Source organism: Equus caballus, chromosome 16 (genome assembly GCF_041296265.1).
Source record: "Equus caballus isolate H_3958 breed thoroughbred chromosome 16, TB-T2T, whole genome shotgun sequence".
Lineage (NCBI taxonomy): Eukaryota > Metazoa > Chordata > Mammalia > Perissodactyla > Equidae > Equus > Equus caballus.
Window position 1 is genome coordinate 10,179,909 of NC_091699.1, and position 14,252 is coordinate 10,194,160.

The 14,252-nt window shown below is 49.9% G+C and overlaps 1 protein-coding gene and 1 long non-coding RNA gene across 6 annotated transcripts in view; one reads left to right on the forward strand and one right to left on the reverse strand.

Moving 5' to 3' along the window:
• ZXDC (ZXD family zinc finger C) overlaps positions 1 to 14,252 on the reverse strand; it is a 40,459-nt gene that overhangs the window by 3,398 nt on the left and 22,809 nt on the right. For 3 of the 5 annotated variants that reach the window (XR_011427143.1, XM_070238395.1, XM_023619839.2), the window contains one exon: positions 1,651 to 1,820. Coding sequence is in view for 4 of the 5 variants with exons in the window: in XM_070238395.1 (XP_070094496.1) it covers positions 1,651 to 1,820 (170 nt within the window). In the remaining variant the exon portion in view is untranslated. Of the gene's footprint in view, positions 1 to 1,650; positions 1,821 to 3,658; positions 5,461 to 14,252 lie in introns of those variants that run through there. The other 2 variants (XM_070238396.1, XM_070238397.1) reach the window with 2 other exon arrangements.
• LOC138918178 (uncharacterized) lies at positions 143 to 2,332 on the forward strand. The gene is made up of 5 exons (XR_011427144.1): positions 143 to 249; positions 732 to 1,087; positions 1,169 to 1,399; positions 1,612 to 1,957; positions 2,032 to 2,332. It is a non-coding gene; the product is annotated as an uncharacterized lncRNA (long non-coding RNA).

The window sequence follows — 14,252 nt, forward strand, 5'->3', positions numbered from 1 at the left end:
CTCCCCGAGGGGGCTGTTCCCAGGCCCCTAACTGTCCAGTTAAGAAAAGGGACACTGTTTAACACTTCGCCTTCCATCTGCGGCCAGCCCCCACCACCGAACTCCTGGTGCTACCACCACCATCAGCATCTCTCATTCCTCCCACAGCCTCAAGAACCTTCTGTGTCAAGCACCAAGCACTCCCATTTTACAGATGATACAACCAAAGCCCAGACTGCTTAACTAACTTGCTCAAGACTACACTAGCTGGTAAGGAGAAAGGAAAGACTTAAAACCCAGATTTTCTGCCTCAAAGCTTACAGCTTTAATTGGGTGTTTCTTAAAAAAATAACTGCTACTCCCTTTCCAACTAGCTCCTTTTCTGCCAATGGTACCAGCTTTCCTGCCGTCTCCATTTCAAAACCCTCTGGTCCTGCCTTTCCCACTTCTGACCTGCCAGTTGTGACCACATCCAGAAAGGCTGGGATGGGTCCCCCCTAACCTTGCCCACCCCTACCTTGGGAGAATCCTTTATCTCTTTATTTCTCCAACCCCCTGGCCCCAAACCTGGAAAGAAGGAACATGTTTCCTACTCATCTATGCAGACAAACCTTCCCGAGTTCTGCCCCAACCAAATCCTCACACCCGCTTCTGGTTTTCTACCAGAGTGAGGCCACTCACTGAGCCCGGCTTCCAGGCCCTCCACCTATGCCGCCCCCCCCACCTCTCTTTTTCCTATCTGAACCCTACAGACTCTCCACAGCCTCTCCCAGGATCCCAGACCCCACGGATGTGGTCACCCTGCTCTTCTCACTCAGCTCGCCACTTCAAAGTCCTACGCTGTCTCTGTGCCTCCCTGGCCGCGTGGTCCTCTGAGGCCCAGAAGATGCTCAGTGAAGAAACAGCATGTGATTGGACCAGGGCGGGGTTCACATCCTCAGCTTTTAAACCTCTTCTCTCCCAAAACCCGCCCAAATTATGGTACTTCCCTATTCTGGCCCTTCAAAGATGAGACTGGAAGTGAAGGTGTCCAGAACTGTGGAGGTGAGCGTGTCCAGTGAGCACCCATGGAGTGGATGCCAGCTGCTGGGCCCCAGGCAGTCAAGAGGTGGCTGGCACTGCCCTTAAGGGGGTCGGTTTGGTAGGGAAGAAAACAGGAATAAGAAGCTAGCATGTTTAACCTATATAGGCTATATCCTCTGGCGTGCGATGACCAGTCCCCAGAGATGGGGGTGACCAAGCCACTGAGGAAGCCCCTTCACCCCAGGCCTGAAAAGAGAAGCAGGGGCTGGGGATGGGCAGCACCAGGAGGAGTGAGGCACCGACGGTGCCCATGTGGCCAGAAACAACAGTGTCCACACCTCACAGAACTCCAGGGGAGATGCCGACGACAGACCGCGTCGGGGGAGCCAGACAGAGGGTGAGCATTAGGACACACACGTGTCCATCACGATAAAGGTGAAAGCTCGACAAACGTGGTGTGACAGGGCGGGAAGGGAGAAGCTGGGATTGTGGAGAGATAGTTAAGGAGCACAACAGGCGCAGGGTGGGGTGGGGGCAGTTCACTGTGAGGACGGGGCACCCGGCAGCGGGGCAGGCTCAGGGAGATGAGCCCCGAGGCCTTGCCCACAGCCCTCGTCCGGCCTCCTCCTCTGGCTCGCTGGTTCTTACCTGCAGTAACTGGACCTGAAAGCACTGCACCCCGGCCGCTGGAGCTGGTGCTGGCAGGCCTCCACTGGGCACCACGAGGTTCCCACACAACCAACCGCTCTGGCTCGTGTGGAAGTGAGCAGGACTGAGTCTGCCACCTTTCGTCCTCCTCTGAGCAGACCCCGGGGCGCCTGAAAGGAAACACACAATGTACAGTGCACTGCTTGGGGCCTGCCCTCACTGAGGCCACACGCGGGGAGACGGCCGTCCCGCTGTCACTCTGCACAGCCTTGCAGACTGAACCTTACTCAACAGGGAGAGTCACAAGGTAGGAGGTGGAAAAAACAGGATTTTGATTGGAAAGTTTAGCCAATTTCTCATACATCTCTTTTGGACACACAGCAATCAGACTCCACTTGCCCGTCTCTTGAGGGCAGATTCTTCCTCATCCCCCAACTCCAACAGCTCCAGGCGTGCAGAAGAACCCGAAACCACTGAGCACAACGACCACGCCGAGCAGCAGGACCGCAGAAAAGGGGAGGGAGAAAGCAGGCCCGTGTCCTCGACCTTGGGCACCCCAGCACATGCTTAATAGCCGCCAAATCCTTCAGGCTGTTTCTGTCCACCTTCATTCTGTCCATCACTTCATTGGGATCATAAAAATACGCTCTTAAAAAAATTAAGTACAAGGAAGAAAGAAAAAGTCCTAAGACCCAGAAAGGGTTTCTCTGACACCCACATGGTTTGTCAGCAGCAGGAGACCCTGGAGCCAGAGACCAATGGCCTGGATTCAAATCCTGGCTCCTCCAGTGACCGTGCTCCTGGACCCTGGACAAGTAACCTGAGCCTGGCCTGTGTTCTGCCTGTAAAACGGGAGCAATAGCCCCTCCCGCAGAGACTGGGGAGGATTAAGTAAGGAGATATGTGATAAGAGTTTAGAACAGTGCCTGGCTCCCAGTGAGCCCCGGGGAAGTTTAGGTGGTGCTACTGCTGTGTCCCTGGACGCACGTATATGAATGGTTCCGTAAGACAATCTTACAAGGAACAGCACAGAATTAATCTTAATAAAAGTCTTAAATTTAATTTTGTTGAATTTAACAAAAGGAAAAGAAACAAGTGAAACTGAAGGACTTGCTAAACTTCTGGAAAATATTTGTGATAATCTCTAATTTCTAAAGTGAAACAGAAAAGATTAAAAATATGAGAGGCTGGATCCTTTGTTTAGGTTTTTGGACTAGTAAGTTTCCATTTTAAACAGGACTGGTTAACGCTGCTACCCAGGATGAGCTGTCTTTGTTCCATCAGGTTTTGCTCTAAGGTTTCAGGCCGACATGAGTCCAGGGGTCCCAGCTGCAGACTGGGAGCCCCAGGCGAGCACCACGTCTGATCCTTGCTCATCTCACTCCAGACGCCTCCACATCTCTCACAGCCCCGCACGCCCCGAGTGCTTGCATGCTGCGGACGTCGGTGGCCTTCAGCCGGGATGAACTCCTGGGCACAGCTCCTGGCCCTTGGCACCTGACAGCCAGGGCTCTGGAGGCGTTTTCCTGCACACAGCCTGACGCCTTCTCCCCAGGTGCCTGAAGAATCCTTTATCTCTGAAGTGCAGTTACACCCAGGATGTTGGATGGCGAGTCTCAGGTCCGAGCAGCACAGTTCAGCCCCTTCACTGTGGGGAAGCGCAGTTCCATACATCCCTGAGTACTTCCTTTGCTGTTCCACCTGCTGGGTTCTGCACCTCAGGGAACCCAGCCACCCAAGTGCTGGATTCGCTCTGGCTGTTCTCCACACTTCTCCTCACTGCTATACAGCTTTCAAACAACACAGCAGCGCTGGGACTAGTGCAAGGAAGGAGGTGAGGGGCATACGTCACTTGCTCTTCCCTAACAGAAATGCTACCTGACTTCCCACTCTCCTTGGAGGGGTACACTATTCCACCACCTCTGGAATTCTACTTGAATGCATTCTCATGCTTTGAAGTCATTTATCACCCTAGGGTATTTCCCTGAAATAAAAATATATACATAAATTGAAGTTTTAGTATTATTTTTATTTATTTAAACATACTTTCTAGGAGTTAAAATTTCTCATCTGAACAACTGAGTTACCACTACAATTATTAGCAATGCAAACCCAATCAAAACGAGAGAACAGAAACTTTGACGGCTGATTATGAAAATGCATCTCAAGAAGAGTGTTCCGGCCACTTGTTTCCCAGGCAGCTCTTCTGTCTGTGTGTATCACTCACTGCTGGACTCAGACATAGTCAGCATACATTTCTGCCAATTAAAAAAGATCTATTTTTTTGGCACACCAGCCCCACGGCCAACTGGTTAAGTTCTGTGTGCTCCACTCCAGCCGCCCAGGTTCATGGGTTCGGATCTATTCCACTCATCAGCCATGCTGTGGTGGTGTCCCACATACAAAACAGAGAAAGACTGGCATAGACGTTAGCTCAGGGAGAATCTTCCTCAAGCAAAAAAAATATATTTTTAATAAAATGGTCTTTTTATTTAAATAAAATTTCATCACAGTTTTGCAGCTGTAGGCTCCACTCCTTCAACTGAGTGGCAGCATGTGCCATGAAGCCCAAGCAGCAGTGCACGATCAGGCCTCACTGCCAGGACGGTCAGCACCACAAACTCACTTCTGATAAAAGGTCCAACTTCATTTTTTAATTCAAATAAACATCGTGAAACATATTTCAGGGAATATTATAAAAAGCAGTGTGGAATCAATTAAGGAAGCCATCAAATAATGTATCTTTTTAGGTTACATTTAAAAGCAGCCAAGATTTAAATGATGTACATCTAATATTTATTACCTGGTTTTATAATATAAAAACAAGATAAATCCGGCCATTCGTCACTATTTATTTTATAATGATTCAATGCCAACTGTGTAGGCCACACTCTAAATGATCTAAGCAGCAAGAGACTGATGGCAGCCTTGCGCTCCTCCACTGAATGTGTGGTAGCACGTGTGCCATTCAGCTACGGGGAGACTAAGTACGATCGTGCGTACAAAATCAGAAACAATTCCACTAATTTTGCTAGTCCTATTTCCTCTACACTTAATGAAAGACAAAAGCATACACTAAAAAACTAGTAACTAGAATACGATTATATTTTTGTTAATAGAATGTAGAGGCATTAATTTTATAACAGGATATAAGATCAACTATTAACTAGAATATTTCATGATGTATGATGAACTAAATTGGTTTTAAGTACTGTATTAGTACACACAATATGAAAAAAAACTCACATAAGCTTCTCTTTTCAATCTGTACCTTCAATCCAGTGTCTGAAAATCCGGTGGTCCTGCAGACACCACAGTTACACTTAAAAGAACCAGAGCCGCTCACTGGAGCTGCTCCAGCATCAGAAGCTTCCTTTTCTTCCCAGCTAATAACTCGTCCTAAGGATGAAATGTCAGTAGCTGAAAAGAACTGCTCGTGCTTACACTGATCACGGCTGTTGTTTCCCTGGACTCTCTCCCTTAGAAGCAGTTCATTCTCTGACAACAGCGGACGGGTGGAAAATGTGAGGGCTTTAAAGAACAAAGGTCCACACCCCCATGGCCCCCTCTACAATATATCTCACTTCAGAACATCTCAACATTCACCCCTCAAAAAACCCTTGCCCGAGGAAGGGCAGGCTGGCTACAGTCCCTAGGGCAGCCTTGCCGCCTGTGTCCACCTCTATGAGACACATCCCGGGAACCAGCACGCTCCTCGTCTGGGGTCTGGTACTCTGAAGTCCTTGTCTCCATACAACCCTAGGGTGCTGCACCATGGTGAGAGCTGGGTTGAGGAATATGACTAATTTCCTGGAAAGCAGAAAGGTGGTTGTGAAACGACAGGTGGTCAGGAGAACATGCAATACTCCTGGACTCAAACACACATTCTCGGGCAATTCAATTTTAGGAAAATTACGTAGGATGATCTGAAAGCCGATTCCTTTAACTCTACCCACGCCTGCCTCCCCGGTGAAGGTCTCCTACACCCAAAGTCCTGGAACTCAGGTTGGACACTGCCCGGCGGCACGGTGAGAAGCTGTGAGTGAAGAAGGCAGGGCAGGGAGAGGGGAACTGGAGCCCTCGCGCCTTCTGGGCTCCTTGCTCAACAGAAAAAACACATTTACCTGTTAGAGCCCTCGGGCAGGCTGTCCTGTTAAACGACCCCAATGACACACCTTGCCCTCTGGCAACGTGTCAGAACATTTAAGATGGCCGAAAGTTACCTATCCGTTCATCTTTGGATCCTTGAAGGCACTCAACAGCAAACAGAGCGTCTCCACAAGGAGCCCGGCCACAACCACGTGTCCCAAGCCTTCACGAGTGAAAGATGCCATAGCATTAAATGCAACGTGACCAATTTAACTAATAATCAACCACAAGAAAAGTGAACACTCCTTTCCCACGGTGGAAATCCACAAACCTATATAGGGCAGGGTAATCTTCATACTGAACTGAATTTTGCTTCAATATTCTCTACATTTATCCAAAATGCTGATTTGATTTGTGCTGCAGAATTTTAAGGAGTGGAGACAGGAGAGAAGCACCAATCCAATCAGCCATCAGCTGATGGCTTACCCATCAGCTTCTGGTAAGAGGACCTAAAAAGATAATCCTACTTGACCATTAAATAGCCAAGTGAGCAGGACTATGCAGTCATGGGGCCCTGCACCCCCACTGACTCGCCCCTGAACTGTGGCACAGCACTCCCTCACCTCATAGAGCCATGGTGAGAATTACGTGAGGCCCACAGCAGAGCCGGCTCAGACCACGTGCTCGACACACACCGGCACTTTGCTGTGAAGACCTCTCAAAGATGCCCCTATGCTGACAGCTACAGAGTTCAGCGCCAACCCACAGACTCTCATCCTCACCCGGGAGGGATCTGCACTGAGGACGGCTCAGGCCTCAAGGGCAATGGGTGAGCCCATAGGCCTCCACGCCACTGGCTCAGATGCCTCACTTTCCCCCAGCTTTGCGCATGGGGTTGTGATAACTTCAGAGTCTTGTGGTCTTTCTCTACCAGGGTTCCTCATCTGAACCACAGAACAGAGCAAATGAAATGAGAGACTATTCTCCCAATTCTCCCAAGGACGGAGATGTGACTCATTACGCATCAAGGATGGGGGAGGGCACGGGGGCTTAATTCTTAATTCTCTCAGCTCCTGATGGGTCTCGTCCTACACAGCTACTGAGCAGACGTACTACAAAAATATATTTATTATTTATCCAAAGAACATGAAATCAACAATTTAAAGAGATTTATCCACCCCTATGTTCATCGTAGCATCATTCACAATAGCCAAGACTTGGAAGCAACTCAAGTGCCTATCGACGGATCAATAAATAAAGATGTGGGGTGTGTATATATATATGTGTGTATATATGTGTGTGTGTGTATACAGATATGTGTGTACATATATATATGCATATATGGACTACTACTCAGCCATAAAAAAGGACAAAACTGTGTCATTTTCAACAACATGGATGGACCTTGAGGGTATTATGTTAAAGCAAAATAAGCCAGACAGCGAAAGACAAACATCGTATGATTTCCCTCATGTGGAAGATAAATGAACATATAGATAAGAACTGATCAGTGGTTACCAGACGGGAAGGAGTTGGGGGAGGGTGAAAGGGATAAAGGGGCACATATGTACAGTGATGGATAAAAGCCAGAATATTGGTGGTGAACACGACGCAATCTTACAGAAACTGATGTACAATAATGTATACCTGAAATTTACACAATATTATAAGCCAATATGACCTCAATAAAGTAACTTAAAACATATACATATTTATTCACAAGGAAAAATATTCATGTTATCAATAGCAAAAAGCAGATAAAAATAAGTCTATCATTTCTTTCAAAAAAAGTATTATGTATAGTTTACACACATAGGAAAATGTTTAACATGAGAACACTAGCAGTGGTTTTCTCTGGGTGGTGGAGCTGCAGAAAAAAGTGCAGAAGAAACCCACCTTTACTTTTTCCAAAGAGTAAAACAACATTACCAGAACCATTTACTGCATGCTCATGCTTTGCTGAACGACTCCCAGCGGTTCCCACTGTCCTGCCAGCCAGCTCTCCTCCAGGGCACCACCGGGCTCTCCCCAGGGACACTCTCCCGTGGGCCTAGTCCACGAGCACAGTACTCTCCCCACCCCATGATTTCTCTTTTTCGAAGTCTGCATGGAGATTCTAAGTTATTCCTCCAGATGAGCCTGCAACTGACAGGTGTTTTTTCTTTTAAGCTACTTTGGGATTTTAAAGGAACTGCAAAGAAGATGTAAATAAACAATAAAAATTGAGTGTTTCCATCCAAGTACATGGTAGGCCTCATACAGGACCTTATCCAGGCCCCACACATTTGTCACTAGTGATCCGAGATAGTTTATTACTTTTATTGCCATAATGAGTGAGATCTATTTTTCAGTATTTTTCAGTATTTTTTTGATTATTGTAATAGAAAAGCTACTAATTTGATATATGCAAACATTTATTGTGCAATTAACCACCTATTTATCCCTCGTATTTCTAATTATTTGAGTCAATTCCCTTAGGTTTTCTAGGTCTGATAATCATCAGTGATGAGCAGTCGTCTCTTCTTCCTTCCTATTTGATCACCTAGTTTTCTCTAAACCTTCCATGAAAGTGTCCAACATCACCGCATTGTTGGTTTAGTTGCCTTTTCTCCTGACTCTACAGGGAACACATCTCCCTACTGAAAATGAAGGCGTTTGACTGTTAGTCTGACTTGCTATTATTAGGGAAATCTTTTTGGTTCCTAGTTGATTAAGGTTTGTGATTTTTGAAAATCAGTAATGATGAATTTGCTTTGTTTGGCATCAGTGAAGATAACAGGTTCTCCTCTGGTCTTCTGATGTGGCAAATCAAGCCCACAGCTGCATAAACCCGACCCTCCAAACCCTGGACAAGCCCTCGCCAGCCGGAGCCCACGCGTTGGTATTTTACTTGGGATTTCCACGTCGCCTTCACTTGCTGACGGTGACACGGTTTTCTTGTGTGTGCCAGCAGGCTCAGGGGAGCCTCTGGAGCCAGGCTGCCCTGGGTTCAACTCCTGGTCCGGTCACGCACTAGCTAGATAGCCCCATCAAGTTCATCTCTTTGTGCCTCTCTTGGGTATCGGCTCCTACACCTTGTCAGATTGCTGTGAGGACTCCAGGAAGTAACAGACGGAGCTCAGAACAACCACGGGACACGGCAGCTGCCGTGAGCTGCTGTGCCTTTGTCAGGGTTAGCACTGGGTGTGCTGACTGAACAGCTCTTATCTGAAACATGTCCAGTTATCTGCTCATGCCTTATGGTCCTTTCACCAGGTCAGTACCACATCTTCCCTGCGCTGGATGCTGTGCTGTGATGGTGACCCTCACCAGGGAGCTGACGATGGCTGGCTGTGCTCTAAGTACAGGGACGTACATTTTTCAGGGACACACAGACAAACCTATAATCCATATGCAATGATGAGGGAGTACAGTGTACCCTGGGAACACTAAGGGGGCCACTGCCAAGAGGCCCGGAGCAGGGTTTGGGGACAGAGAAGTGGCCATAATGCAGTCACTGCCCTTGAGAGCTGTTTACAGTTGGGCGATCAGTCAGGGTCCCACTGGGACCCCAGGAACACTCTCAGAATTACACCCAGAGGGACTCCATGCAGACAAAGGAGCAAACACCCTGGTCAGCACAGCAGGAAAGAGCCCAGAAGAGGGACAATGCCCAAGAGCCGGAACTATGTCAGGGCCACCCAGCAAGAACTTGGACGACAGGAGAGACACAGCCATCATCAAACTCCTACCAAGGATGAGTGCAAGCGAGGTCTTGATTCCCCCTTCCTCCCTCTGCCTAACCTCCTGCCAACGCTCCCACTGGCCAACCCTGGCTGGGGGCCTGAGAAGGACGGTCTCCAAGGATATGAAAGTCAAACTGGCACAGCTGGAAAGGGCAATCCACATGGAAAGGCTGAACAGCAGAGAAACGGGTAGGTGTGGGATACGGGACACCCCTGGGCACCGTCCAGAGCTCAGGACCACCAGAGCATGTGTCGGGCAGAGGACAGCGGGCCTGGGCTCTGGGGGCAGTGAGCTCGGGCCAACATGGAGGGTGACTGTCCTAGGGCACAGTTCCTACTTTTGTCAACTGAACTCCAAGGGTCAGGGGCCTGAAACCACATACACACAAAGCTCTGCTATTGCTTTCCTTATTTTGCTCCAACAAAATACTACATGAAGGTACAGAAGTAGATGCTGTGACAAGCAAAACATACATTTAATTAAACCCGTCACTGAGTCTTTTAGCCGGCACTGGGCTACGTGTTTTACAGGAATCCTTGCATGTAATCCTCACAGCCACCTAGACGGGCATTTCCCACACTGTCCCCTCTTACAGAAGAGGACGTGGCAGCCAGATGTCAAATGTTTGCCCAAGGCCACCGCAACCAGAGGAGACCTCAGCCCCCAGAGTTCCTAACTGTGGAATCGGTGCCTTGAATCCCCAGACAGTGCCTCTCAGCACTGTCACCACGAGGTGCCGCACGAGACCAGCACGACGGCACAGCTCTCCTTTGTGTGGCGAAGCCAACCCTATCTTTTATGTTAAACAGAGGCCTCCTCCTTGCAAGGGTTAGGGACCTGCCCAGAGAGACTTTCACCCAGGCTGCCAGAGTCAGACTTCCAAGGTCAGTCACCCAACAGCGAGGGGGCAGGACCGGACAGGAACACAGAACAAGCTGGACCTACAGGGAGAACAGGTGTCTGCCAAGGAGACAGAAACGGAGCCGGAACATGCACTCCAGCAGGGAACAGTATAAGAAACCACAGGCAGGCACCAAGTTAACAGAAACAAGAGTGACTGCTGACGGTCAGTAGAGGATAGGCTGGACGACCAGGACTGAGAGAGTCCTTGTCAGCCACTCACGGCCAGGGAGAGGACGCCTCAACTCGCAGTCCACTCACAGATGGGGATCACAATTCACCACCACACAGCAAGAACTGCTCTGCCACCAAGCCCCTTCCCCTGCTTCGGGACATCTCCGGCTACGCCAGCCCTCCACCACAGATCTAGTCCAGAGACCAGAGAGGACCTCGGGCTGAGGGAGCCACGACCAAAGACAAACGTGGCCGAGCCCGCAACGTATTGCAGGGAGGGTTGCCCTCTGCACAGCTGTTCGGGGCAGCAACGCTGCGCCTAGGAGCGGCAGGCCAGCTGCACAGAGCAAGCGCCACAGGCCGCGGCAGCAGCCACCCGCAGCTAAAGCAAAGACCACCCCAGATGGCCCCACGTTCACGAGGGTCTGCTACCCGCTCTCCTCCAGCCACAGTCCAGACCCCACCCAAGCCCACCTGGGACTTCATGACACTCAAGTTCACAAACCACTGCCTTCGGGGGCGATGTCCTTAGACAGAAACAGTGTGAATGTTACTAGAACTCTCTTCTAGAAACAAGAGTTACAAGTACAACAACCCCCGGTTAGCTGACAACCCACAGGGCCTTCCCACCCTCCTTCAGCAGGGCTCCCTGCGCTCTCTCCACAGCAGCAACAGGAAGAAATGGGAGTCTTGTGACTCAGATGCCCAAAGACTTTTGTTTTAATGTAAAAAAAAAATTATAAAAATTACATCACTGGCTTAAGTTTAGGGCTTAATTGAGCCCAATGATTCATTCAGACATTCCAGCGGTGTGCAGACGGAACCAGCGGCACTAGCCCAGCAGTCTCCCCGTGCCCTGTGCCCGCATGTCCACCTTCTAGTGCTGGACAACCTGGCTGTGCTGGGGTCCCAGTGGCCCCTACCCCACACTGCCAGGCCCTTCCCCGTGCCCTCCTGCTCTCGTCCGCCTTCTGGCAAGGGAAATCGATTCTAGACCACACGTCTGTGTAAGTGACACCTAGGAGCCATCCGAAGTACCCTAGGTCCAACTCAAGAAACCTCCTCCTGTGTGCTCCACCCCAGGGGGAATAACAAAAAACCCATAATCACAACACTCAAAAAACCCACTACCCATGCAGTGATGTATGTTCTACCATTTTTTTTAATTCATGAACTTTCTGGGGTTTTTTTGGTGAGGGCTGATGAGTGGTGTGCAGGTCCACACCCAGGATCCAAACCAGAGAACCCCGGGATGCCAAAGTGGAGCACAGGAACTAACCACTTGGCCACGGGGCCAGCCTCTGTTCTACCATTTTTGTTTCTATGCAAATACACACAAAGATACGTCTATACACACCCAGCTTGTCTTACAAACATGGACTGACCAAAAATATGCACCAAGTATACAGCTTTATTGGTGGACACTTGAGTTATAAATATTTAAGAACACACCCTTCTGCACTGAGCAGCAGCTGGCACACAGTACCTTCACACAGATCCCTGGATATTTCCTTGAGACAAATTCCAAAAGTGTTATTGCAAGAGTGAACATTTGCATGTTTTTTGGCTCTTGAAAACGTTACCAAGTGGCCCTCCAGAAATGCCACGCTGCACCCCAGTGAGGCTCTCCCCAGCAAAGCCAGAGGACGCGCTCGCCCTGCGCCTGCGCAGCCTCTGCGTGTCCTCACCCGAGGGCCGGCACGCCCTGCTGACTGAGCGCGGAGGGCCCCGTCCTCGCATCTCCCACAGTGCTCTCCCACGCCCCGTACCCATTTTTACCCAGGGACATTCACCTCTCTTATCATTTCAGTTTCTGCTCATTTAGAAATCTCCAAGTGTCCACTGATCCTCGAGGCCCGAGCCTCCACTCCCCACCGGGCGTGCGCCCCCTGAGGGTGAGCCAGCTGGACAGCCGCCTCAGCTGCCTGGGGCAGAAGGGCTCTGCCTCAGCGGGGTGCTGCGAGGACCGACAGGAGCCAACATATGCGCACACGCAGGACCGATTAAGTGTTGGCTGTGATAACAGCTTTCCATGCTTTTAAAAAACCTTAAATCTCTCATCTTCATTCCTTACCCCGTACGGAATCTCAGTATTTTTTCCCCAAAGGCCATCATTCATTTGCCACAACTTGGAAGAGCCACCTTGACACACACAGAGGCGCGTGGTCTCAGGCATGCCTCTCGGCGTGCGGCAGCCTGGCGTCCCGGCCTGCCAGGGGACTCGCACCGCCAGGTCTAACTGTTGTAGCCCGTGAGACGTCCCAACAAGCACAAAGCCTCTATGCTGGTTTCTCTGTTCCCTTAGCAATCCCTGCCCACAGGTTCTTGCCCAACTGCTCTGAACTCCCTGGAATTTCAAACGGAATTACACCACAACCCTGGGGGACGAGTCCGCCAGCCTGCAGTCCCGGCTCCGTCCTCACTCCACAGCCGTCGGCACATCTGGCCAGCTGTCTTCAAGACAGGCCAGGACCAACCTACTCTCCCACTGCTCAGCCACTTGTCTCCTGCTAGGGGACGGCAGGAAACCCCGACCTGCTCTCCTGAATTCCCCCCTTGCTCCTTACGGTTTATTTTCAAAGAGCAGCTGGAATGATCCTTTCAAAACGATGTCACTTTTCTAATTACACCTCTGATGTTCTCCCATATGACTCCACGTGAAAGTCAGAGTTCTGACGACGACCTCAAGGCCCTAAACCGCTGGCCTCCCAACAGCTCTCTGAGCACTTTCCCAAAAACGCTCCCCTGGGCTGAGTCACTCTGGCAACAAAGGCCTTTCTGCTGACAGCACCTCCAGCCTCAGTTGCTCACGAGGAGTGTCCCCTCACCCAGTTCTGCCTACGCAGCTCCCTGGCTCCCTTCCTCACCCCTTCAAGGATTGCCTTCTCCATGAGGCCTCCGTCCACCCTACTGAAGACCACAAACTGCAGCCTCCATCCTCGCAGTGCCCACATTCACCACGTGATCCACTGTCTTCCTGTTCGCCTGCCCCCGACAGGAATGCAGCAGTGGCATCCGTGCCCGCACGACCGTGTCCCTGCTGGCATGTCCCGTATGAAAGGGAAGGAGTCGCCCCATTGGGGAACATTCCCTCTTCTGTCTCTCAGTCAAGTTTGGTCATCTCCTCCATTTAGTTCTGCCCACCTGTGAAATTTCCTCCTGGATATTTTAAAACGTTTATTGCTATTGTGAAAGAGGTTATTTTCTCCCACCGTATTTCCTAACTTGCCACTGCTGCCACAGAGAGCACTCCCGATGGTAAACATTATTCTATAACTGGCCACTTAAATATCTTCTAAGTTCTAATTATTGCTCAGTTGATTCTTTCAGGTTTTCCAACATTCAGATCATCTCCAAGTTGTTATCTGTCTCCTCCCTATAGTTCTACCTTATTTCTTTTTCTTGGTTTATTTCAACATCAAGAGCCTCCAGAACCACCTTAAATACCAAGAACAATGGCGATAAAGTGATTCGTGTGTGTGTACAAAGCCTCTGGTAGCTCACCGTGGAGGAGGATGCCGGCTCTGGGCCTGGGCTACAGATCCTCTATGACAGTCCCATTTCCATCAGTTATGGAGATCAGGGCCAGCCCGGTGGCACAGTACTTAAGTTCACACACTCTGCTTTGCTGACCCAGGGTTTGCAGTTTCAGATCCCAGGTGCAGACCTACACCCAGCTTTTAAGCCATGCTGTGGCAGCGTCCCACATACAA